The sequence below is a fragment of the Haliaeetus albicilla genome, chromosome 14 (assembly GCF_947461875.1).
Source record: "Haliaeetus albicilla chromosome 14, bHalAlb1.1, whole genome shotgun sequence".
Classification (NCBI taxonomy): Eukaryota; Metazoa; Chordata; class Aves; order Accipitriformes; family Accipitridae; genus Haliaeetus; species Haliaeetus albicilla.
In genome coordinates this window covers 18,758,067-18,783,842 of record NC_091496.1, presented here as the reverse complement: position 1 = coordinate 18,783,842, position 25,776 = coordinate 18,758,067, and the positions used below count along the sequence as shown (strand labels likewise).

Below are 25,776 nucleotides of genomic sequence, written 5' to 3'. Positions count from 1 at the left end.
TGGAGCTAGTTCTGTGCTTCCCATACCAGAGGTGAGAGCAGCCATAGGGCCACCTGGAGATCAGTCCTCCAGGTGCTGAGGTAACAAGAACAGACTGGCAGAGCTCAACAATCCTTAACCCAAATCCTCATCCCATAAGAAATACCAGAAAGTGAATGATATGAATATTCTAATTTCACTGCTCTTTGTATATGAAGAATGAACAAAGCAAGGCCCTGCTTCAGGACACCTTCAATTCCTAAAGAGCTTGCAACATAAACAGCACTTAAAAGAGTGATCTTTAACTACATAAACCATAAGATTTTCTGTTCCTTTATTTTTTTGTAAATTACATCTGCAACTCAGAAAGTGGCATGATCTGAATACTTTCAGATCCCAGTGTGTCTTCTCATGAGCCTGTTCACTTCAGCTCTCAACAGAAAACTGCCCTAAAGTCAGACATTTAAATATCTTTCACCTTTCTAAGTAAGTTTCAGGTAAGCACACATTTTGGAGGATAAGACTTGAAGGGACTTCAAGAAGTCATCTAGTCTGCCTGTCTGCTTCAACTTGATGATACTATTCCCAACAGATAATATTTTAAACTGCAAATAAAACTCTCCTGTTTCACAACTTCCCAAGAAAATCTATTCCAGCACTTAACTGTTCTTGCCATTGGCAAGTGTTCCCTGATGCACAGCACAAATTTGCCTTGCTGCAGCCTTTCCTAATGTCTAACCTAAATCTCCCTGAAATCAGTTTGCACTCATTGCTTCTTGTAATCTTCCCACTTTACAGAAAGAACAGTTTGTTACTCTTAAGGCACAATTTTGCCCACTGAAAACTCCTATCATGCTAGTAATCTCTTCTCTAAACTCAGTAACTCTAGTCTCTTCAGTAATTCTTTCTAGGTCATATCTTCTAAGGTTGCAGTTATTCCTTTTGTTCTCCTGTGGATCCACTTAATTTGGCCTACATCTTTCCTCATGTTTGACTGCAATTAAACATCTAGACTTTGGAATACCATATAGCCTCGTTGCATGTTAGAAAGAAGCTGGGATCCAGAATATACTGGTCTATTATAAACACAATTTTTCACCTGACGAATTAACACAATCTTCTACTTCCCTCCATACAGTCAAAAATAATAAATCACTCACATGAAAACACACATTAGCACAGCATCTGCTTTTAGAAATATTTCAATAGGTATTGATCCATTACATTATTTTTTTTTCTGGTTATTTATATGTTAATTTGCTGTTTGGATATATTTCAAGCACGTTACTCATTGCTTTTCACAAGACTAACAACAATTAGTAGGAAGATCTATTGTTCTGACTAGCATTTACTTGTGAACTGATGTAGTGCCAAAGGTAAAATATAATGAATAGGCAGATTTATTATATTGTATTGGACTTCTAGAACAAGCATAAAAAGCACATTTAGGCAAATAATTGGATTTTGTTATTAAACAGAACCTTCTATCACTATGGGTTATAAGTAGCAAGAGGATATAATTTCTGAGCAAAATAAATCTTTGCTAAAATCCAGATACTGTACGGAATAGAACCCTGGCTTGGACTTGTATGAACAGACACTACAGTTGGCCAGTCATACTCAGCAGAGCCACCGCTTCCAACTGGGACATCTAAATACTACCAGAAAACAAATACTATTGTTATCATTAGTGCAAAAACTTGTGTTGCCTCTTTTCCTCATACTATTATAAAAAGTTGTTTTTAAATATATATGAGAAGAGAATAATTTTACCTATATTTTGACTAGTGAACTAAAGACATTTATGGCTTTTCTTACCAATACAATATTGAAATCTTGGCCTCTAAATACATGCTTTTTTTCCAATGTCCCTATTTAAATTCAGTTTAAAAAAAATCTCAATTGTGTGTGTCTTGGTTTTATTACAGTTTTATATTTGATACAGTGTATACCTGCTAAGAAACAAGAAAAATAAATATTAGTAAACAGATCTAAAAAGCATGCACTTCTTTTGTATGATGTGACTCACATCAGTCTATAGTACTGCCTTTAAGGACAGGTAGTGCTGATAAATGCTGAGAAAGGTCAATAATTCCTCACTTGTGCTCTTGAGGCATGAAAACAGGCAGTCGTAAAAAGGCTACTGAAAATCTGTTACTAATTCCTTTTTTTCAAGTTGCTCAGTCGGGAAAAGTAGGGGGTTTGTACCATCTATGGTGCACTTCCCTGTGAAGACATACGCATCTTTCATTTTCATCACCCAAAACCAAAGACTTTTTCAAAGCTACCTTCTACGGGTAGAAAAACTGTTAAGACTCCCCCTCTTGGTATATCCCGGCACAGCAGATGCCAGAAAAAGAACATCTTTCTCCCCTCCCTGAAAAAGAAAATTATTGAAAACTTTTGTCTGCATAGCTTCCTTTCACTGCTATACTTCTCTAACCTTATCTTTAAAAAACCCTCTGAAAATATCAAAAATTTTCAAATACAAAGCTATTTTATCTCAAAGCAGGACCTTCTCTCATTTTTCTGCACTGCTGATGTGCACTATCAAATGGCCACTGAACTGTCTTCTTAATTTTATTTATTTGCCATAAAACTATAAAAAAAATGCAAACAAAACCTCCAGATTGGTTACCTTTCACATTTTCTTTGTGCAGCATTTATTCAAGCTTAGGGCTTTTTAACTGCCAAATCTGTTTCCTGGATGGGAAAACAAACCTTCCACTTCTGCATTCTGTGGCTCTCCCTAGCCTGATGTGCTGCTCTAATAATCTCATTCATACCTGCCTCTCCACTCCCCTCACCACTACCACCTCCCCCCAAATATATAGAAGACAAACAGGAGAAAAGAATTATACTGCAGTATGTTAAAAGTAACAAACCCTTTAAAAGCAGGCAAATTTCGAGCTGGGACACACTGTCCTCAACTCAGTTTTACTATATATAGGTAACATATGCAGCACATCTGGTATGCAAGGTATCTTACTGTTTTGAGACACAGGTTAAGCATAAAAGGGCAAACTGAAAAAAAACAACTCTAACATAAACCCAACCTTTTTTTCCCATATTTTTAAAAGCAATTCTGTTTCTAACTGAGTTTAATTGTTTCAAGTCTTTCTCTTTTTTTTAATGTTTAAAAGATAAAAGAAAAATAAATTTTAAAGGAATGAAAGGCTGGCAATATTATCTGTCATAGTAAGTCACATTCAAATACTTTCCAGGAAAATTTTGAGGGCCAAAGTCTCAAAAAGTTTTGGAAGATAACAACTTCTTTCCTCAAAATGTTTTACACAGCAGCAAACCAACTTTATAAAGCCATCAGATTATATGAACAGAAAGCTCTGAAAAAAATTATCTTGGGTATACTGTCAGTATACTTTTTCAAGCCTATAGCAGAGGAGTAGCAGAGTTGTTTGGAGTTACACAGCTAAATAGAATAATGTTCCTTATTATTTTCAGTGTCAAAATGTATACCCTAAAACTACAAAAATGTGCATAAAACTTTTTCCATACTTTTAGAGCAGGGTAAAATATTTAAATCTGTAAAAAGTGACAAAATAAAGCTATTAAGTATAAAACTTAACCAAGTTATTATGTGTAATAAATGCATTCTTTTAAAGAAAGTGCTGCAGTATTTTGTGCTATTTTGACACTAATTCCTCTAACTGTGTTTGACAGAGAGGTGCCAACAAGAGTGTAACCAATAATTGCTAACTTTTGCCTAAGGCAGAAAAAAATTCTAATTATGAAAAATGTGCTAAACAGAGACCTTATTCATATATATAAGTATATACTAAATCTGCACAAATGATACTAAAATTCTGGTTTATAGCCATAATCATCTGCTTATAACAGAAGTATTGGAATTCTCTTGTCTCTACTTAACTGCTGCAGCGTATCAACAGAAAATCACCCAGTTTTACACAGCTTACTACTGAACATCTACCCCACAGATTTAAGAATGTGGTTTTGAGATCTGAATACTCCAATCCTCTATACTTTAAGTAAGATTCTTGAGACTGAATCCATGTTTCTGTGTAGTCCCTCTCAAAACAAGGCTCACACCACCCTAATCTCATAAAGTATTCAAAATATTAAATCGCCCTTGATAGATAAGACATTTCAGTCTCTTAATGAGCAATCACAGGATAAACAAAGCTCTAAAGTATATCCAGGGCTGTAACACACCCTGGCTGCGATGTATATGTACCTTTCTGAAGTTACTCCCTAACTGCACTACTGTCCAAGGGGTTCAAAGACATTTAGAAACTATCCTTTACCTTTTACCATCACTATACTGTGTCTGAATGGTTAAAATGTTCTACTAGGTGAAAAGGATACTTGCCTGGGGGCAAAGGAGTTCCCACAATTAATGTGTGTAACATCAACTCAATATTTTTCAGCTCTCTTTGAATAAAAGTGTTAAACAATAACAGATTACAAATTATTTAAAATCAGGCATGAGTAGTGAATGTAATTCCTTACTTTGAATTTTCAATGGTGTATGCAAAAAATTTGGGATATTTCAATTTTTACCACCCCTTCATACTGACTGCAGCTGACTAGACTATGTTAAATTGCTTTGCAGGAAAATCAGACAGGCATGGGACTGCAATTATATATCACAATACCCTTTTCTGGGTTCACAGCTCTATTCATCTTTTAGAAACACTGAAGGACAGATTGGACATAGGGGAAAGGATTAGCCACAGGACGACCTGTATTTCCACACAAAAGCCTAAGTGTGGAAAAATGGCACCCTGTGTCACCCCTTCTTCACTTCCTGAAAAAAACATATTCATGAAAATAGACATTTAAGCAGCTCTTTCCCACTCATCTCAGAACAAGCATTCATTGTTTCTCAACATCATTTAAACAACAGTAATGTAATGATACTACTAAACTGCCTTAATTTAAGAATGTATATAAAAAAATTTAAGAATTCAGACAGGGCTACTTAGAGAAAAATCTAAGTTCAGAATAGGAACTAAAATGAAAAATTAACAGTGTGAAAATTCTCAGTTGACTGTTGCAACACACAATCTCGTATTTATGAACGTGACTGAAGGAGGATTTGTTTCTGGTAATAAGTTTCAGCTGGATGTAATGAAAGTTCTACACACTACAGCCATGCAGTACCACTGAAACGATAAAAATATCTTGTGTTAGTAAGTGATAAGAGTTTAAAATAACAGGTAACATCTCTAATTCCAAGTGAGTAAAAGGAAAATGAACACAGGAAAAGACATGTGGTAATTATATCATTTTGAGATGTTTTAAGAAGTGAAGATTATGTCAGTTTTCTGTTAAGACCTGCTTCTGGAAAAATAATAAGCAGTAAATATTACAAAACATGCAACAATTGAAAGAGTGTGCATTAATAAATTAAGTCAGACCTTTAATTAATAGTACATGTCATTCTTCTTAAATCAATTGTCTTGCATACAAAAGAGATGCTTGGTGTATGAGCTTGTACTGTCAAATTGTCTCAGGAGATAACGTGCTATCAGCTAATCTGATCAAGCTAGGCAAACTGGTGGTTTACTTGTTTGTTCTTTGGGACTACAGGAAAGTATCCTTCTGCACAAGAAATAATCAAATGAAAATGTCCAAGCATTTAGCTTAGGAATTCGACCACACAGCTGAGTTACAAACAATGAGCCCATGTAGTTCACTAGGCTCCGATGGGAAATTAATCTTTTTGCCAGGAAATCAACAGTCTAACAACATTATGTGCAATGAGACATGCCATTCTTCACGTTTTATAAAAATTAATGTAAAGGGCTAACTCTGATATCAGAAAAGGATTTCAAATCTTCTGAAGGTAAGGTAACAGCCATCTCACATGTATTCTTCTTTATACATATTTACTTAGTAAACTAATGTGGTAGGCATATGGTTAAATGATTTGCTAGTCCTCTCCTTACACTTCTTTCCCTTGTTTTCTTACTGAAAATAACAACACCCCCCACCCCCCAGTTTTAAAATAAAAAGAAATCTAAATCTTGCTTTTGCAAACTGTTTACAACCTATAGCTTAAATCTTCTGTTATCCATTTCTCCTTCTTAGACGCCAGCATTTGAATATATAATGCTTAAACCAATCATTTTTTATTGGATATTTTAAAAGTTATTCATAAAGAAAAAAACTCAGTTATACCATGTAGACTTTCAATCAACTGCCCTAAACTATTCAGTGTCATTATTGAAACTACAGGGAGGAATACATAGGCTGCTGAAGTAATTATACAAAAGGGGTCAAAATGCTATTGTGGAGATTAGCACCCGTCAAGAAAAGGCTGACAACTGCCCAATATATGCAATCTGTATTTACAGTAAGTTCTCAGTGTTAAACAAAGCAGAAATATTTTGTTCACAAATATAAACAAGCTGATGCAATTAAGTTATCCGGCAAGCCAAAGAGCTTCAGTTTTCTCTCTGCAGTCCACACTAAGAGTGGCTATAATTGCTGGAGGAGAAGCAAAGCAAAATATGTTGAAGTCCTTAGTGTATGGCCGTGGTTTCTGGTTTTATACATTAATTTGCTAGCTTTCTACTCCTACAATGCAAGAAGAAATATTTTAAGTGAAACAAAATTCTTCTTCCTTTATGGATTATTTACAGTAACACAGGTCTCAAAATCAAGCAGTGAAAGACTGAAGAAAAAAAAAGCATAACGGCAAATGCTGACAAAAAATAGCCTGAAATGACTGGTAATATTTCCTTCTGCAAAATCTCCTCAAAACGAGTCATCTCATTAGACAGAGATATATAAATACACTAGTCCGAGCATTTTAAAAGAATGTTAAATAAGTGACTATGTGGGAGGCACAATGCAATTAAAGGATGGGTAGGTTTCTTAAAGGAGAAATCTCTGGCACTGGAGATATCTGGATAACGCTTCTTAATTAACCAAATCAGGCAAATCGGTGTTTATTCATTTCAGAAAAGATCTGTGAAAATGTACAGTCTCGTGCTTTTTTTTGAACTGACACTAAATGAGAACCAGTAGCTATACTTCAGTGGTTGCAAGGTTGTCGCTTTGCCCAGTCTTGAGTGAAACTTTGTCCCAGTCACATGAAAGTTTTTTTCCATGCTTTGCGCAGCCAGCACTCCAAGCTGAGCTGGGCTCCTTCTTCCGGCAGCTATAATCTCAACTATATTACAATGCCAAAAGAGAATAAAGAGGTTCACCCAAACCCCCATATTGTTCTATTTGTTAACACTGCTTAAAGAACAGCACGGGGCTTTCCCACACACCACCAAATATATACACATCTCTCAGGATTCACACTTGAATCTCAGACTATAGTTTGCTTTACAAATAAGCAGTGGAATCATTATTTTAGCGGGGGGGGGGGGGGGCGGGAAGAGTAATTTCCCAAGGAAAGAAAACAAACAAACGTACCCCCCCCCCCCAAAAAAAGAGCAATACGAGGGTTATTCCCCAAGAAAATTCCTCTATCCACTTAATCAAACATATTTTTTTCCACCTAACTCACACAGGAAGAAAAAGAAGCAAGCCTGCCCCACAATCCAAACTATTTTCTCTAGTAAATTGTAATCACAATTTTCTGCCCACAAGGTGGAAAAAACAGGAGCCTTGAAACCATGCAAAGGCCTCTTCCAGTTTTGGGGCAGCGAGGAGAAGGAAGATGCTGAATGCCCAGGATTTGCTCTGCCCTGCCCTTTCCATAGAACTTTAGTGCCATCTATTGAAAACGTACTGAACAAGGAAGAGGGAAAGGATGCCTATTGATTTGGTATAAAAATAAGACGTTTACTTGTTAAGGGTTTTTTGGGTTATTAATACTCCCATGATGACTACTGTTCTGTGGTCATCTGATAGCAACAAATATTTTCTATACACGATACCTGCCCCATAAAGAAATGAGACGTTGGCTAAAACACTGAATACAAACATCATACGGATTTTTTTTTATATATATATATATACACATACAGATACACATTTACCAAGAATGTAAGTCTAAAGCTACCTATTATCTAAAGGAACAAAAATGAGCAGGCTTTAGCGGAAAGGAAAAATAGCGTGGAAGCACTGCTGTAAATAGAACATACTGGAAACAGTAAAAATAATTAAGGCACCTCGTATTAAAGAAGAGGGTATGTAGACATGCAGATATAATTACCTTCTTTAAGAAACTGTGAGTGGATGACAAAGATAAGAAAACAGCAGATCGCTGCTCCTGCTAGTGCCCATAAAGCTTTCAAGAGCTGCATCTCGGTCTGAAACTCAGTAAATACCCAGAAAGTCACACAATGAATTTCCACAGCGATGCATCAACGCTTCCCTCTGTGCGCCAGGCGCGGCGGCTCCCGGCAGGGACCACACTCCCGAGCAGGGCGGGCGAGCCCGGGGCTGCGGAGGAGGGGCCGGGGCTTCACACCCCGCGCGGGGGCAGGGGCAGCGGCACCGGCAGCGGCAGCGGCACCGGCAGCGGCAGCGCCGCGCTCTCCTGGCCGAGGCAGCCGGCGCGGGGCCCCATGAATCAGCGCTCCGTCTCCGCGGGAGCCGCGCCGCGCCGCGCCGCGCCGAGCCGGCGGCGGGGGCAGGGAGGCCGGCAGCGCCGGGCAGGGTTGCGCAACAGCGCCCGCTGCGCCGCGGGGCCGCCGCCGCCCGCTCAGGGCGCGCCGCCGCCGGGCGGCGCGGGGCGCGCGGGGGCCGGGCCCACCCCGCCGGGGCTCCGCGGGAGCCGCCGCAGCATCGCCGGGCTGCGGGCGCCGCTCGCTCGCTCGCTGCGCTCGCTCCTTCGCTCGCTCGTCGGGCCGCCGCTCCCGCTGCTCGCTGCCACGGCTCGGGGAGGAGAGAGCGAGCGAGCGGGGAGGGGAGGGAGCGGGGGGAGGGAAGGGAGGGATCTCTCTTTACTGCAACTTCGCCCGGCTGGCGGCAATTTGTTGCACCCCCCTTCCTCCTCCCCCGGCTCGGAGATCCTCTCTGGTGCGGGGTTGGGGGGGGGGGGGGGTGTCAGTTCGTCCCGCCCTCCCCGCCGGGCGCGGGGCCGCTCTCGCCAAGACCGCCGGCCTCCCCTCGGGCTCGCACCTCCGCCGCCGGGGCTCCTCGTCGCCCGGCTCCGGGAGCGGCTCCGGGAGCTCCCCCGGGCGCCGCGGCCGGCCCCGCTCCCTCGGCCGCCCGCGGGCTCGACCCCGTCCCGGCGCCGCGCCCCGGCGGCGGCACCGCAGAGCGCCCTGCGAGCAGCCGCGCCGGGCTACGGCCAGAGCCCGCTCAGCCTACAGGTTGATGCCTTCGTTGCAGCCATCCCCACGGAAAGCAAGAGCGCAAATGAAAGAATGCCATAAATAAATAAATAAATAAATAAAGACCGAGGCTGCGATTCCGCTGCCGCCCTCCCAGTCCGGGGGAAGGACCCAGCCGCGGCGGCCGGCTGCCGCGGAGAAGCCGGGCGGGTGGGGGGAAGGCCGGGGAGGTGCTGCGATGCGGAGCCGCTCGGCGGGGGCTGCGCGCTCGGCCCCGCCGCGGCGGGACGCGCCGCAGCCCTGGCCGGGGGCAGGGGCCCGGGAGCCGCGGGGGCCGCCCCGACGGACGGCGCCTGCCGGGTGAGGGCACCGAGCTCCGCGCCCCGCACACGCGGCTGGCGGCGGCCCCGTGGGGCGGTGCGGGGGCAGGGGGAACGGCTGCGCGTTCTTGGGGCGGCGGAGGGGGTTGCCTGGGCCGGGCTGCCGCCCGGGTGCCCTTCTGCCCGCGGAGGCCGTGCGGCTCCGCGCCTCTCGCCTCCAGACGCCGCCGGCTGCCCCGCGCAACTTCCGCGACGCCTGCCTGCCCGGCGCGGAGGCCTGCGCCGGGTCGCGGGGCGAAGCCCCGAGTGCCGCGGGGCGGGGAGGGAGGCGCGCGGCCCCAGGCCGGCGGCGGGCGAGCGGGTGTCGGCGGGGCGCGACCGACGGGCGCCGAAGGCGGGCAGAGGAGGGCGAAGCCGCGGAGCAGCGGGCAGGGGCAGCTGCGGTTCGCAGCGCTGCGGGCAGCTGCGGGCAGGAGGCGGCCGGAGCGCTGGGCGGCCTCGGCGGGGCGGGCGGCGCTACCTGGCCCGGCCCGGCCCGGCCCGGCCGAGAACGGAACAACACGGAACGGAATGGAACGGCCCGGCCCAGAACGGAACAGCACGGAACGGAACGGCCCGGCCCGGCCCGGCCCGGCCCGGCGGGTCCTCCCCGCCGTGCAGCTCCGCGCCAAGCTGAAAGTTGCTGTGCTCCTTAGGGTGGCTGCAGATTTGCTGCTCTGCGTTAGCAATGAGAGTAACGCACCGATGGCCGATGCCGTACCCGGCTTTATCCGGGATAGAGATGAAAGCGCATCCATAGTTTGGAGGGTATAAACCAAGTAAGGGAATACTTGCATGCCAAAAGCTTTGTTTTCATAGCTCTTTGGTTACCTGTTTGCATTTATGTTATTTTCTGTAATACTTAATATTTAAATATTTTCTTCATTTAAAAAAAACAAAAACAAAAACCCAACAAAACAGAAAAACCGGGAGGGTTTCCAGATGCTTGGAAGGACAGATTAATAAAAGACCAACATTTTCGTTGGGTAAACATCTCCCTTGCTGTTGATGTGTGTTAAGTTCATCCCCGTGCTTTTTGGTTTTTCACTGATAGTGCAGAGAAACATTACAAACAACTATCTTCTGAATTTTAAACTTCACACAAATCCCTATAAACCCATTTATTGCATTTACTATATTTGAAGATTACAGCAATGCAATGTTAAAGCAATGTCACAGCTACACTAGAGATATTCCACTGTAAATCCTTCATTCTGAAATGCACACTTTGCTGAGAAATTGGCCATGCTTGGGCACAGTTCAAGTTGGGTTTTGTTTGTTTATCTGTCTTTTGGGTGAAAGAAAAAAAGTGCCAAGTAGCTAAAGAAAATTCACACATTTTATACTCAAACACAACACCCCCCACCCCTTACCCCCCCACCCCCCCAACATAGCAGTTTTTAAGTCCACAGGTAAGTGGATTTTAAAAATGTCTCAAACTTAAGGGTTCATCTAGTCCAGCAAAAGCAATATGTATCTTTCAGTTTGAACATGCTAAGTTTGGAGAGAAAACCTATGAAAAATTTTACACGTTACTTCCCTTTTTAACTAAAAGCACGTGAAGACCCACTGTCAATGGGTCAAAATCCCCAAATTGCTTGCTCCTTTTGAGGTGCAAGATGATAGCCCTTCTCCCATTTTAAACTAGTCTTACTTCTTTGAGCTTCTGAATTAGACGAATACTCCTGGGCTTCTGCGGGCTTTGGATCAGACCCTTTCATAAGCAAGACATCAGAATGCGGCACTGTGCTTCCCGGCCACAGGGGAGTCACTCTACATGCACACTAGTGTAAGTGGGAGCAAAATCTGGTTCAGCGCTCACGCTGTACAGAGATATTTAGTCTCATAGCAACAAGGGATTCCAGAAGACTTCCCATTTGAGAGGACAGTGGTACCTGGCAACGCTGCTTGCTGTACTAAATATGGTTCACTGTGTTTTTTGTGTTTTCTAAATAGCTTTGGACCTTTCAAATTGGGTGAGTCCTATTCAAAAATATCCATCTTCAATTTCTTTACTTGTCACCTGCATAAAGATTTATAAAATATTAAAGATATCTCAAGTTACCAGTGTAGACTTCTCTGGAAGACTTTTCTGAGTAAATGCCACTGACAAAAATTCCCCCCTTATCTTTCAGCCTATTAAGATTTGCATCCCCACCTAATGGAATAGCATCCGTCAAACAACTTCTAAGCTGCTTAGGCCAAGAGAGCTTTACAGAACTATCTCGCTGTGAATTTTCAGGTTTTTGCCAGAGCTCTGACCCCATACATCTCCAGCAATATAGAGGCAAAAGGCTGTGGTCTCAGCAGTAGCTCCTGCCATGGAACCACTCCACGGGAACTCTCCCAGTTGCATTTTAATGTTAAAGGAAGGATGCTCAGCACCTGAAAGCTGGTAAAGGATGGTGATGGCATTGGAAGACATTTCCAATACAGAAGACAGTTGCAGCTGGGAAAAGTAGTGAGGAAGTAAGGAATGCATTTTCCTGATGATCAAGGAGCAAGAGCAAATGTGTATGAGATACAAGTTCTTCTGAGTCCTTATAGGAAAGCAGCACAAAAATGAAGCACATAGTTTCCAAATGTGTGTTCTCTTTTGGAAATACAGCTCATTTGTTCTTTTTACCAAAACTTCAATATAGTTCTACAGAACTACTAAAACTGGAACTCTGTAGCGAAGTCAGCAGCCTTTGCTCAATTCTAGAGGTTTAAAAATATTATCCATACTCTGCATTTAATTGTGTGAAAAGATTCTACCAAACTTTAGAAGATTTATTCTTCACTACTGAGATATTTTATAAATAAAAACATGATAAAATTCCTGGAACACAGTCATGTTCAGATTGTATTCCATATACCTATAGCTAAGCCCCTAATATTTTCAGTTGTGTCAAACACCTTTTGCATAGTTATTTTATTCCCGTTCATGTAATAAAACCCCAAATTATGCATGGCCAATGCAGAGCTAAACGCAGTAGCACAAGAGATGACGTTAGCCCATTTTCACTAATAAATTTGGAAATTACTGCCAGCTTTGAATGACAAAAAACAGAGCAGACGATATCTATTATTAGGTTATCTAGACCAAACCTTTGCCAATGCCCACTGGATTTCATTTTTGTTACTTTTGAGTTACTCAGGCAATAGTCTGTCACCAGTCACTTGAGGCGATTATTCCAGCCCAGCGGTTCTCTCAGCTGGAATGTTTCTCCTGATGCTGTGTTTAACATTTTATTTTGTTGAAATTCACCCAGTTCATCCTTCACATATGCCTGAAGTGGCATTATAAATCTTTTTCCATTTTGAATCTAACCAAAATAGATGATATATTGAATATATAGTAATGAATACAGATGGATATATTTCCACCAATTAGTTTTTGCAGCCTTTAAGTATTTTTTTTCCCCTCTGTTCTCTGCATGCCAATGGCTGCTTCACATTTCTTTGCTACTGGGCTAGTCACAACTACAGCAGTCCTCAAAATTTTATCACTGATCTTCAGCTGATGCTGGGCAAGTGCCACTACAGTAGAAATTAATCTCTAAAGAGATTCTGTTAATCTCTGGTTTATGACATAATGCAGCTGCAATACGAACCACAAACACACATCCATTTGACCATCTCCTTCCATGAACACCTAAAATTTTCACTTTTTTTCCTTCACTTACCTAATTAGGTGATATGTTATTATGCCTTCAATAATTTTTTGACAGACCAAACCCTGCTTCCTGTTCCTTCTCCTACTGGCAGATTCATAAAAGGGATAGCACAGCCTAGATAATTTAGAATAATCAACATGCAATTTCCTTGCTACAGTGCCTCGTGTCTACTTAGAACTTCTGCTGTTTTGGGGTTTTTTTTAAATCATTTTGTTTCCTTTTGCTTTTCAGTTGTATTATTTTGCTGTTCTTGTCTTCTTCCTACGGCCTTAATGACCTTCTATTCAGGTATGATTTTCTTCCTCTTTTCTATTTATAAAGAACTGAGCCAGCAGTTCATGTCATGTGGACAGTTGCCCATTGGGAACTCATTGCGCTTTCTCCCACATAGCAGTCACCAGTCGGTAATAGCTTTTGGCCACTACTGACAAAGGCTGTATAGGAGCTGCCTAAGAAGAAGTGAAAGGCTCTGTGTAAGACCACTTTGATCCCTTGAACCACTGGTAAATTCCCCCAAAACACAAACCTGAAATGACACAATACGCCAGCCACAGGTACTATGGGTAGTATAGTCAAACTGTGTTACCATGCTCCTCCATCCATGTTGTGCTCATGGATCATCTTCCTCATATCTGCTCATCAAGCAATCTCCCCTTACATAATTCAAACCTTTAAACAGGTCACTTCTGACATGTTGCTTTTGTCCTCTTTCGTTTTACCTTACACACTCAACCTGTTACAGGGAGCACCTAGCTTTGCAGTAGCTGCTCTGACACATTTAACAGCACAATTATAGATGATTTGGTAACCACCCATTGACTAAAAATAACCTAGCAACTGAAGACACACTTAGGTATTTATACTTAGATATCCCAGAGGAACCCTTCACAGCTCCTGTAGCTGGGGAAAACATATGTATCTCACCAAATGCAGTAGCCTAGGAATCCTCAGGGGCGGGGGCGGGGGGACATAGCGGAAGCGATAACATTGCATAGCTGAAAGATTTTCCAGACAACATTCTGCCAGCTAATCCAACTCTTATCCAACTAGCTCTGCAATTAAGGTTTCCTACTGAGAACAATGACAGCATTATGACCTGGGGAATTTTCTACATAGAGAAACCCCAACGCATCTGGGATTACACAATTTAGAGCCTTAAAAAATCCAGTTCTACACTGATGGTACTTGCAACCAGTGCAGATCCAAAGGAACTAGTGCCAGTATGCCTATGAGAAAATACATGAGCTGTAATGAATGAGCTGCCAATGAGGAGGGAGCCAGGGCAGCATATCCTGTGTGAAGAACCTGCAGTGCTGAAACTCACTCTTGCCTTCCAGAGTATGGGGTTTGTTTTTTTTATACGAGATGTACCAAGTTTTCACTTAACCTGTTCAAGAAGAAATATTCTCATGTCTGAAGAAAGAGACTTCTAAATGATGTGATTTAATTTCTATGATACGTGATTACATACGCTATGGCTGCCTATGTATAATTTTATATATTTGAGGGGAAAAAGAAACTCAGTATTAAATTGACGGAACCACACATGTTTTAATGGAGAACCTGTAATACTACAGTGTCTGTCTGCCCATCCTTTCTTACCTCCAATTTTTTCTGGTTTGTTTATGGCCTTCATCTATTCTTGTTTTCAAAATATGCCTTCACTCAGCTAGAAAGACCTGAATAGGTAGCCATTTACATCCAGGGGGAGAACTACTAATCTCAAAGAGAGAGGCTAGAAAGTCTCAAGGGCCTTTCTACCTGCCTCCAGTGGTAAGATTATTGCCTTGAAATGATAATGAAGTGTTCAAAGTCAGGTTGGATGGGGCTCTGAGCAACCTGATCTAGTGAAAGATGTCCCTACCCATGGCAGAGGGCTTGGACTAGATGACCTTTGAAGGTCCCTTCCAACCCAAACCATTCTGTGTTTCTATGATTCTATGATAATTCAGAGAGAGCATGCAATTATTGAAACTCACAGTTAAGATTGGTGGGCAAGGCATAGGCTTGCATGTTCCAACAGTTATAGGGCTCTTCACAAAAATCACAATGAAATTGAGAGGGCTTATCCTCGTATTTTTACTTTTTATATATTTTAAGATCATCTGGAATTTTTAACACTTCTCAAAATAGAATTGTTTACTCCTTTTTTAGAAAAAGGATTTGTGTTATAACCAGGATGATTAAACACATGAAATTAACAGAATTTAGTTACGATCCAGCATCAATTCCTGAGGGTCTAGCCTAAATGCACACAACTAAAATGCTGTAACATTCGGTGAATAAGTTCTTAATTGCAAATGAGATCCATGGAGAAAGCCATGCTGAATAAGCAATGACTCTCTGAGTCAAGGCACAGCAAACCTTTATAGAATGGCCAATAGCAGTGTTGTATGGAAAAGTTAATAAGCTAATATATTGGAGGGGTTTGTTGCTTCCTCCACCTTAGTGGAGGGGGAAAATAAAAAAAAAAAAATCCAAATTCTACAGGAGTGAATTTTACTATACAAACTCATATATGCTGGCAACTTAGCCAATAAGCTCTTTGACCTATAGCTTGAACTTTAACCAGAGAACTTTCTTTACATTTATTTAGCTGTTGACTTTCCACCTCAAAACCTGGATGTCACAAAAAATGATCAGGAGATGAAGTCAGGCCACAGTGGACATTTTTAATTCTTTCCATTAGCAATTCTTACTGCAGTAAGTAGGAAAGGGAGCTGCAGCAAAAATGGAGCATATCCAGAACAAACCAGGCACCTCCACAGTTAGTTAGAACAGGTTCTGAACATATGAGGAGGAGATGACGATAGCCTCTGTAAAGTTTTAGCACATTGGGTGATATTACTGAGAGAAGAGGTAATCTTTGGTTGCTAATAAGGTAGTGGAAGGGAAACAAATATTTTTCAGACAAATGTTAAGTGCAGATGCTTTAAAAATTATTGAAAGCCCCAAATAAACAGTTTAAAATTGTTACATGCACAAAATGAACAATTATTACATTTTAAGTATAAATTAAAATGGGTTTACCACTATGGCACTCTTTTTTTTTTTTTTTAACCTGAAAACTCTCATGTTTTCAAGAAACCTACACCTGCATCGGACTGTGATGTTACAGGAGGCCCAGAATTTTATATGTTAAGTTTCTTCTGGGTCTGTGTTCAGGACTTAATTCCAAAATTTTGAATAAGTGAAGGAGAAAATGGTTTTTAAATTTTTAATCTTAAATCTTAGAACACAGACTTGTTTGTCATTCTGAAATATAAACCAATAATTTTACAAGCCATTCATGTATAATATAGTTCACTTGATAGTAAAGAGAAAAAAAAAATATTAGCCAGTCTCTAGCTTTTATTAGATATGGCCAGTTAATACTAAATGGTATAAGAAATATTTTGTTCAGTAGGATGAAAATGGATTACTGCAAGCTAATCTGAGATTTATTACTGGACTCTGTGGAATTAACACACTGGAGGCCCATCTATGTACACCTGGGGTGGGATAATGGCAAGAACTGCAGATTAATATAACCTTCCCTTGCATGCACAGCCTATTTATTATTTGCTTGTCTATTTGTTTTTGTGGCAAGTTTATTTCTTCTATTTACCAGATACATCAGGCAGCTTATAGTTTACTACAGTTAATGAAGTAGCCACTGTATAGCAGCTTCCCACAAAACTTTTTGTGAAAACCATATTTTTAAAGGGAAACATCTCTTTGGTTTTGTTTTGAATCGTGCTGTTCTAATAGGAACCATTTTTCTGTGTGCTTGCATTGTTTTAAAGTAGAAAGCTTTAATTACAATATCAAATTAAGCATCTACAATTTTGGCATTTAACAAAACGCTACCTATTAAAATAACACCTTTGGCACATAGGGCAGTATTATCTTTAAGATGCAACTTAAGCTAGTGAGAGTGCACAGCCTGAACTAACTTCTGTAAAAATCCTGGAGACATTGTAGCTGATTCGGCTGGATTTCAGCTGGATAAAACATTACAAAGAGCATTATAAAAACTTTGTAAGAGAGAGAACATCCTTCTCTACAGCAGAATATTCACTCTCCCTGGACATTGTTTAACCTTAAATAGAGGAGTGAAATGGATCATGGAATGCTCTTTGTGCCAGCTCCTGGGAGGTTTTTAGCATCACACCTGTGCTGGACTGTCCTGATCATCATACTCATCAGCAGGCTTTTGAACAAGAGACAGAAAGCTTTCTCTGATTTTTTCACTTAATGCACACTCAGTGAAAGCCCCATACCAACACCCCATGTCTACACTGTCCTTCATGCACGGGTTCAAGTTCACTAGTCCGTATGTTTTTAGTTCCCTGTGTCCATATCCAGAAGGGCAAATGAGTCATGATAGCTAATTTCTCCTAACTGAACAAGAGTGTGTAAGGTAATATGTAGATAGAAGGGGTGATCCAGGACTTACAGCTTGAATGTGAGTTTAAGTCTTAAACTAGCATATTGGTTAAGCCATGCCCACAGAAACAGTTAGGTTTGACCCTAAAGTCCCAGTAAAAATCTGAGTATGGTTTACCTCACCAGTATACTAATATAATGGTAATATTATGACATTACATTAGTATAATATTATACATTGAATGGCTACTATAGAAAAAGTACACACATCAGAAGTGGGTAATGATGAATTAAAGTTTTATGTATGTATGAATTACCACATACAAATTAGATATTTTATTTAATTGTTTAAAATACTTGTTACCTTTTTTTTTTACCCCAAAAAATGTTTATTTGGTTTTGTTTAACATTTCAGAGGAAACTGGTATAGTCTATTCTGTCAATAATACACAGAATAGTAGGTAGTAACACAGTTTATAAACTATATGCTTTCAATCCATGCCATAGTGCTTTGAGAATGTGTCAACACTCAGTGATTTCCTTACCCAGCTCAAAAGCATCTTGGAAGCACCCCGGGCAATGTCTCATATACAGCCATTGAGGGTTATCCGCTCCAAAATAGCTGTTATAATCTGAATGGAAGAACCATAAATGATTCAATTGAAATCACTTCTGAAAATGCAACAGGAAATGAACACAGAATAAGCTACAACATTAGGGGGTCAAACAGCCCACACACCTGAAGGTTTAGAATTGAAGACTTGGGTGTTTCCCCTTACAACCATCCTACTGTATGCGTAACAGCTACTTTAAGATGCTGAGAACAGTATTCATAAAATTGACCTTCACTGATTTTAGAAGAGTTTTTTGCATCATTTCAGGTATAAGGTAACCAAACACATCCAACTGCATCTGACATAACTGAAACTTGGTAAAAGAGTCTCTTTCTCCCCCTCTCTCCTTCTCTGAAAGAGGTTAAGTATTCATATCTTCCCTATAAAGGAGATATAGTATAGTACATAGCACTTATCTAGTTATAGCCTTCCTAGTAAAAATGTGTTAAATAAAAACTTAAAATCTAATGCCACCAAATGTTGGATCCACAGCTTGCTTTGTGGTTTTTTTTCCTTTATGAAGAAACAATGCCAGAGAAAAAAAAAATCTTTTTTTTTTTTCACAGAAAACTAATGGAATTCTATAAAACCAGAACAAATCGAACTCCCAAAACACATGACAATTACTTCTAGAAACAAGGGACTAGCAAAAGACAGTATACTAACTAGAATAATTGTTGTGGTTAAATAGGATATTTTAGGTTTATTTGGAATGCCAACCACATTTTGTATTGTTTTCTTCTCTTTGCCTACATATAACAGATTTTTTTTCTTCCATTAGGTACCATTAGGTTTTAATTTTTTTTTTTCATAATCACTTCAGAACAATATAGAGGAGATATGAGAAGCAGGTGTGTACTTTATGTAATAAACTGAAATATCAGATACTATGAGCAAGATAGCATCTAATTACATATTAAGTATTGCCTGAGGGATCTGCAAGGAAGAAGTTATTCTGTTGATGTAAACAAGTGCAACTGGCATCAATCCTAAAGACATGCCATAGGTATGAAGGTGTTTATCAATAATGTTGTCCCTTCAACGTGGATAGAATCAGTATATGACCAATGACCTCCTACTGTGAGAAATAGCTGCAATTTACTTACTTTGCCATAAGGAAAAGGCCTTACCCTTTCCAGATAACGTACCCTGCTGCTTCTCATACAGAAAAACATCCTCAAGAAGCCAGTCATTAAAACATAGTAATGCAACTGTAATAGCTTGAGTAGGTTTAACTGTTTTCTTTTCCTTTCCCAGATATACTGCTGAAGATGTGTATCTTCCTTTTGACAGACACAACATAGGACAAAAAAATTTTAACAGAAATTTGACTTTTCCACTGGTCATGGTGCTCATCTTTTTTAATTGGCTGACTATCAGAACTGAGTTTTGCAAACAGGCATCTTTTGTCTTTTTAAACTGTTTTTTTCAAACTATATTAATCTTTATCATCCCAAGTATTTTTTTGTGTGATGCATACTGTGTATCAAAGAGGATTAGTTTGACACAAAATGTAAAATATTTCCTATTTTTTAAGAAGATAAAAGTAATCCTTCAAGTTACATTTTTTCCTGAATATTTCGGTAGAGAATTTATTGTCACTGCAGTAGCCTACTATGAATTTATATTTGTACAGGAAATTTTTGGTAATGAAGGATTTTACTCAAATGATGCCTAATAAACAGAAACATGAATAAACTAAAAGTTGAAAAGACATGTTATTGTATAAAACAACTGAGAGAAAATAATGTTTCATTGTTAATGAAACATTATTTTCTCTCAGTTGTTTTATGCTTCCTCTCCTTGACTTTATTTATACTTCTTTATTCAAACCTGCATTGAGTTATTTATATTACAAGATCTGGAAATCCGATTAAGAATCCCCTAACACAGGTCTTGCATTTACTGACAAATAGAAAGAAAAGATGGCTGTACTGAGTCCTTAGCTAAACCCAGACAACAGGATACAATACATGAGGGTGGGAGCAGCCTGATGGTTGTGAATCCAAGTTAAGATTAGGAGTTGATGGTTGTGGCTCCTTTTGTAATAAGTTTGTACAATGCTGCAATAGTTTACTTTCTTTCTTTCTTTCATTTTTAGTTCTTCTGTTCAGAGTAGTATATGTTATATATGTTTATAATAGAGGATAATATCAACCTCGTTCAATCCCCAATACTTGTAGAGAGAAAAAAAATAATGACAAAGGTCTCTTCTCCTGCATTGTGGGGAAAGTCTAACCATAGTTTAAAAACAATATTCATCTTGAGAAGCCATCATCTTGATAAGCATTTCCACTATCACTCATATGGGGAACTTTATTAAAAGCAATCCTATTCAGTACCTATTCAAACAACAATAGTGGAGGGATGGATTTCACAGCAAATGGCAAATTAGTAACAAGCAATCCTATGAATCCCGGAACAAATGAGGCCTATTTTCCTGTATGCTTACAACCTGTAATTGACTGCAGGCTCTGATTTCCTACAGTTGGATACTTTTTAAGACCATGTTGATCCTCTACATTTAATATGGTAGGAGAGGATATGGTATCTGTTCCCACCATTGGGACATTTATAGGGTCTCTGTCTTCAAATGATCACCTATATTTGTGAACCTTTTGAAACTTATGTTTGATGCTCCTGTCTCTCTGAGAAATTTGGTTGACCTCAGCCCCCAAATTAAAAAGTTATACATGGATGAACAACAGATATCTTGTTTCCTGAGCCTCAAAAACTGCAGAGCCCTCTTCACTGCCCTCAGGGACTGCTCACACTCTTTCAAAGCCCTTACTGCCATAATTTGTCTGCTGCCACTAGTTTCTGCAAATAAAAACAAAACAAGCTGTAACAAAACAAACCCCTTTATGAAGTCTTTGCAGCACCTATTCCCCCTATTCTCACCAACAAGTCCTCACAAAGGCCTTGGGAATATTGGATATTCTTCTCCTTCTCCTTGGTGCTGAGCCCCATATTCAGATTTTAATACTGTACAGCACTCAGCCAGGCAAATTATCAAATCAAATTACAGTGGCTTACCAATTTACCTCCCATCAGCTCTAAAGCAATACCTTGTTAACCTGCTATAACTGTGTTGTGTGTCTGAACTGAACACGTATGAGTGAAGGTTATTTCAGAAAGAAAGGACAGACTGAAAGAGCAGCTTATATCCACAAGGAAAAAAACAGGGTAGACATTTGAGCAAACTGTTTAACTTTAAAGGCAATTAGGCAATGGAATGACTTGCCTGAGGAGGTAGTTTAGACAATGTAATGAGAAGTGCTTAAAATAGAATAAACTATTTGCGAGACAGATACAGATGTAAATAATCCTCCATGTTTTGAACTAGATGAATCAGGAGAGGTCTCTTTTCTATTCAAATGTCTGACTATAAAAATTCTATTCTCTTTCCTTGGGAACAGCTTTCAAACTTATGACTGTTTACACCTGTTCTGAATACTAAAGTGAAACAGCACTCCAAAAGGCAGTTTAACCTCACTGTATCATTATAAAGTAGATTTATTCATAACAAGCATCTATGAAAAACTTCCAGCAAAAAAGGCCTTAGTCAGGGAGATGCACATTGTTGCAAAAATGGATTGTTTCTCTAAGTGCTTATATGGCCCCATTGCTATAGTATCCAAGCGCCTTACAAACATTAATGAATGTATTCTCACAACACTCCTGGGAGATAGAGATAGTATTATTAGCTAATGCACAAAGAGTAGCTTGTCCAAAGTCACACAGAAAGTCTGTGGCACAGCCAAGACTCAAAACTGTGATTTCCTGCCCACTGCTGTAACCATGACTATATTCTCCTGTCCATATACAGCATTTCAAAATATGTTACATATAACCTCAGATCTTCACACAATAAGCCTTTCTGTTCAGCTGTAGATCCAACCGCTGACTTAATAAATAAAAATAACTTTGTTTATCGGGAAGCTTCATTATGGCAACAAATTTGCAGGTTACTGAAACAATGACAGTTATATGGGCCATAACTGGTTCTGATATATGAGAGCAGTGAAAAAGAATTCCCTGATCATCACATTCAGAACAGGAGGCATCATATCCAGAACATGATTTTGATACCAAAATATTTTCCTTCAGATAATGTAAAGTGTTAGATTATACAGAGAAGTCTGGTTTTGAGAAAACAAACAAACAAACAACAAAAAAAAAAAAAAAACAAAAACCAATGGCTAGCTGTATTCCCTACATAGTTCCTTTTGGATAAACTATTCCTGTAATAAGACATATACAGTCTTTTCAATTTTAATGAGGTCAAATCTGGAGGGACAACTGCAGTAAGTGTATTTACCCCTGAATATTAGAGAACAGAATCTGGCTTATAAAGTTAATATTATAATCATGCAAATATATGATATTTATAAATATATATGGGTTTGCCATTGTTCGGATTCATTTTAATGAATTCAGAGATCCAATCAAATGATAACAGGATTCTTCTGAATCAGGAACACAGCAACTTGTCTTTCATTTTGCCAGGGGTGAAGCATAGGAATTACATTTTTCCTCAAATGCTAAACAATTAAAAAAGAGAAAATAGAGGACAACTGCATAAATAATGGAAAAGGATATGAAGGGGTAGTAGGTCACAAAGTGACTAATGATCCAAAAAATACAATATTGTTGCAATGAAGTGACATATAATTTTGGAATTCATTGGCAGAAACAAAAGACAAGGTAAGTAGTGTCTCCTGAACTTCAATCCTGAAGTTCCAATAACAGCACTTTTCTCAGTTTGTGGCTTCATGTTTTAAGAAAGAAATAGATAAATTAGACCTGGTTTTAATTAGAGCTACCAGTATAGCAAAGGGGATTTACATTAGATGCTAATTGAAAAGAGTCCAGCTATCAGGATAGTTAAATGATGGAGCAGATTATCTTTGATATGGAATCCAAATCTCAACACATGTTTAAGAACAAGTTAAATAAATATCCGTTAGGGGCGATCCCAATTCACATAAGAGGATAGACTAGATTGTGTCCTCAGATCCATTTGTCTAACACATATATTTAATCACTGTACAAATGGTACAAAGTTATTCAGATCACTTATTCTCCAAGAACCCCTATTCTAGAATCCCTTATTCCCTCCTCTTTCTCTCCCACTCTCCCCACTTCTCTTTCCCTCTTACTCTTACTCTTTCCCTTTTTCTTTCTTCCTCCCTCCTTCCCCCATCAGCGCTCTCTCTCCCTTTATGTCTTCTCTTTCTTCCCGCATCCTTTCATCCCTTCCTCTGTTCTTTCTATATGCTTTTAAAGTGACATAACCCTAGTGGGACTGGAAATTCCTGAGGTGTCTACCTTTAGCAACCTTATCATGTTAAGGAATGTCCTATTCTGAGGGACCAGATACCTGTTTCCTATAAGACTACATAAAGATCCAAATTTAGATAAGATGTGATTTAAGTTCCTATCATACCTTCACTACAGGACCAGAAAACTGCAATGTCTCGGTACTTCTGGGTAATTTTTATTACCATTTTTATTACCATTGCAAAATAGAAAAATCATGAAGGTAGACTGTACATTAGCAAAGTTATCAGATTACAGAAACAGAGACTCTTGCTGTTAAAGAGCTTAGGTGCTCTGTTAGGTTGCAGAAATAGCTTTTAATTTTCTCTGATTCTCCCAAGTCCAGGGCAAGGTTTTTTTGCCTGCTACTGTAAGCTATGTGCTTACGTTTGCACATGCAAAAAATCATACTCTGATTCAATATGGTAAGTATAGATCATTCTGTTTCATAAAAGCCAAACGAATGTCACATAAAAGACAGCAAACTGGTGTCCTGTACCATCAGTTTGTCTCCTTTCATTTCTTTTGAGACTGTTGAAACAGGGACTGGATAGAGATAACTGGAACTGCACTCAAAAGAATAATAGGATTAAATAGTTCCTAGTTCCAGGTGGGATGCAGCGTTTAAACAGTCAAACAGGAGTGGAGGAAATGTTTCTAATGAAGGACTAAAGGAAGACTTTAAACTTGGAGCACCCTCTTGGAGATATAATCCCCTCTGGAACGGCTTTGTAAAAATGAGATCAGAACCATGCTATATGGTTAGAACAGGTTACTGTGTTCTTCATCCTACTTTGCTCCAGAGATATACAGCTGATTGGGAGAAACTATTTGGTTATCTGAAATTGTACAAAAGCCATAATAGTATCAACAACTGTATTTTCACTATGTGAAATGGCACCCTACATGCCTGCCACTAGGAAGGAGTATGGTCCCTTATACAACCAATTCCTATTCACTGGAGTACAGTTTATTAGAATGGCTATATTTATGTGCAGTTTAGAAGTTACTGTATAAAGGATTCATTAAAAAAAATGAGCTGTTTGGCAACTCCAGAAGTGCACACATGGAGCAAAGTCCTCACTCAAGGAGAAAATGAACCTTTGCCTAGAATGTGGAGGAACCTGCAGGATACTTTTCAAAAAAATCTGGAAAGAAAGACTACTGAAGATAAAAGTGGGTACCAGAGAGCCCACTTACAAGATGTTAGCAAGGGCCCTCTGCTGTGAAGTTTGTGGAGTGCCTGGCCAAACACTAATGAAGAAAGCCACAGGAATCCCATACTGGAAACTGAAAGTTAAGCTGCTAAATATGAACATATGGAGCTAGGCAAGCTGTAGGAGTCCCAGCTAGTTGTGATGGTTTAGACAATAGCACTTGTCATTCCTCATAGGAAGATGATATAAAAAAAAAGGAGTCTTAGAACTGTATCAGTTAGTTAAAATGGATGGCTTCACTTAAAATGGACAACCACCATTGGCATAACGAGCAAAGGCGATGATGATGACTCAGTGAACAAAAAAATCATAAAGTGTTACTTGACATTTGGTCATGAGCAGCATTGTGCTAATTTTACCAGGAGCTAACAGATAGTCAACAACATATAGAGGTAAGATCTTAGAGAATGGCACAAGCAAAGCAAATTCATTCTCTCCTGTGAAAGGTCTTATTTTCATTGACTGCATTAATAATCTCCAGTCTGGCAAATAAATCTAAAAGACAGTCAGAAATCTAGTTGTGGGGTGTTTTTTTGTTGGAGTTGTGGGGGTTTTGGGGGTTTGGTTTTTCTTTTTGGTTGGTTGGTTTGGTTTGTTCTGTGTCTGTGCTTGACTACGGGAAAGCACACAGTTTTTCTGACTTCCACTCCAAAAACAAGAGCCCAATGAATGGGAAAAATCTGGGGAATTACTGGTAATTATCACACAGAAGCTCAGTGAAAACATGAGACTGCCTCATGTAGCCTCATTTCACTAGGAAAAACAGATAATTTCCTCTAATTTCACAGAATCACAGAATAGTTGAGGTTAGAAGGAACTTCTGGAGATCATCTAGTCAAATGTCCCTGCTCAGAGCAGGGTCAACTGGTGATGCAGGTCACTCAGGACTGTTTCTCTGTCAGGATGTGGATGGCCACAACTTTGGTGAATATCCTGTTCCAATGTTCAATCACCCTTACAGTTAAAAAAAAAATTTCCTATGTTTAAATGGAATTTCTTGTATTTCAATTTATGCCCATTGTCTCTTGTCCTGTCAT

The 25,776-nt window shown here is 39.8% G+C and overlaps 1 protein-coding gene across 8 annotated transcripts in view; it reads right to left on the bottom strand.

Moving 5' to 3' along the window:
• TAFA5 (TAFA chemokine like family member 5) overlaps positions 1–25,776 on the bottom strand; it is a 434,888-nt gene that overhangs the window by 311,234 nt on the left and 97,878 nt on the right. For 5 of the 8 annotated variants that reach the window (XR_011327760.1, XR_011327761.1, XR_011327762.1 and 2 more), the window contains exon 2: positions 18,132–18,218. The exons of 1 other annotated variant lie outside the window; for it this stretch is intronic. Coding sequence is in view for 4 of the 7 variants with exons in the window: in XM_069801904.1 (XP_069658005.1) it covers positions 18,132–18,218 (87 nt within the window). In the remaining 3 variants the exon portion in view is untranslated. Of the gene's footprint in view, positions 1–8,134; positions 9,110–18,131; positions 18,219–25,776 lie in introns of those variants that run through there. 2 more of the 8 variants (XM_069801907.1, XM_069801908.1) reach the window with 2 other exon arrangements.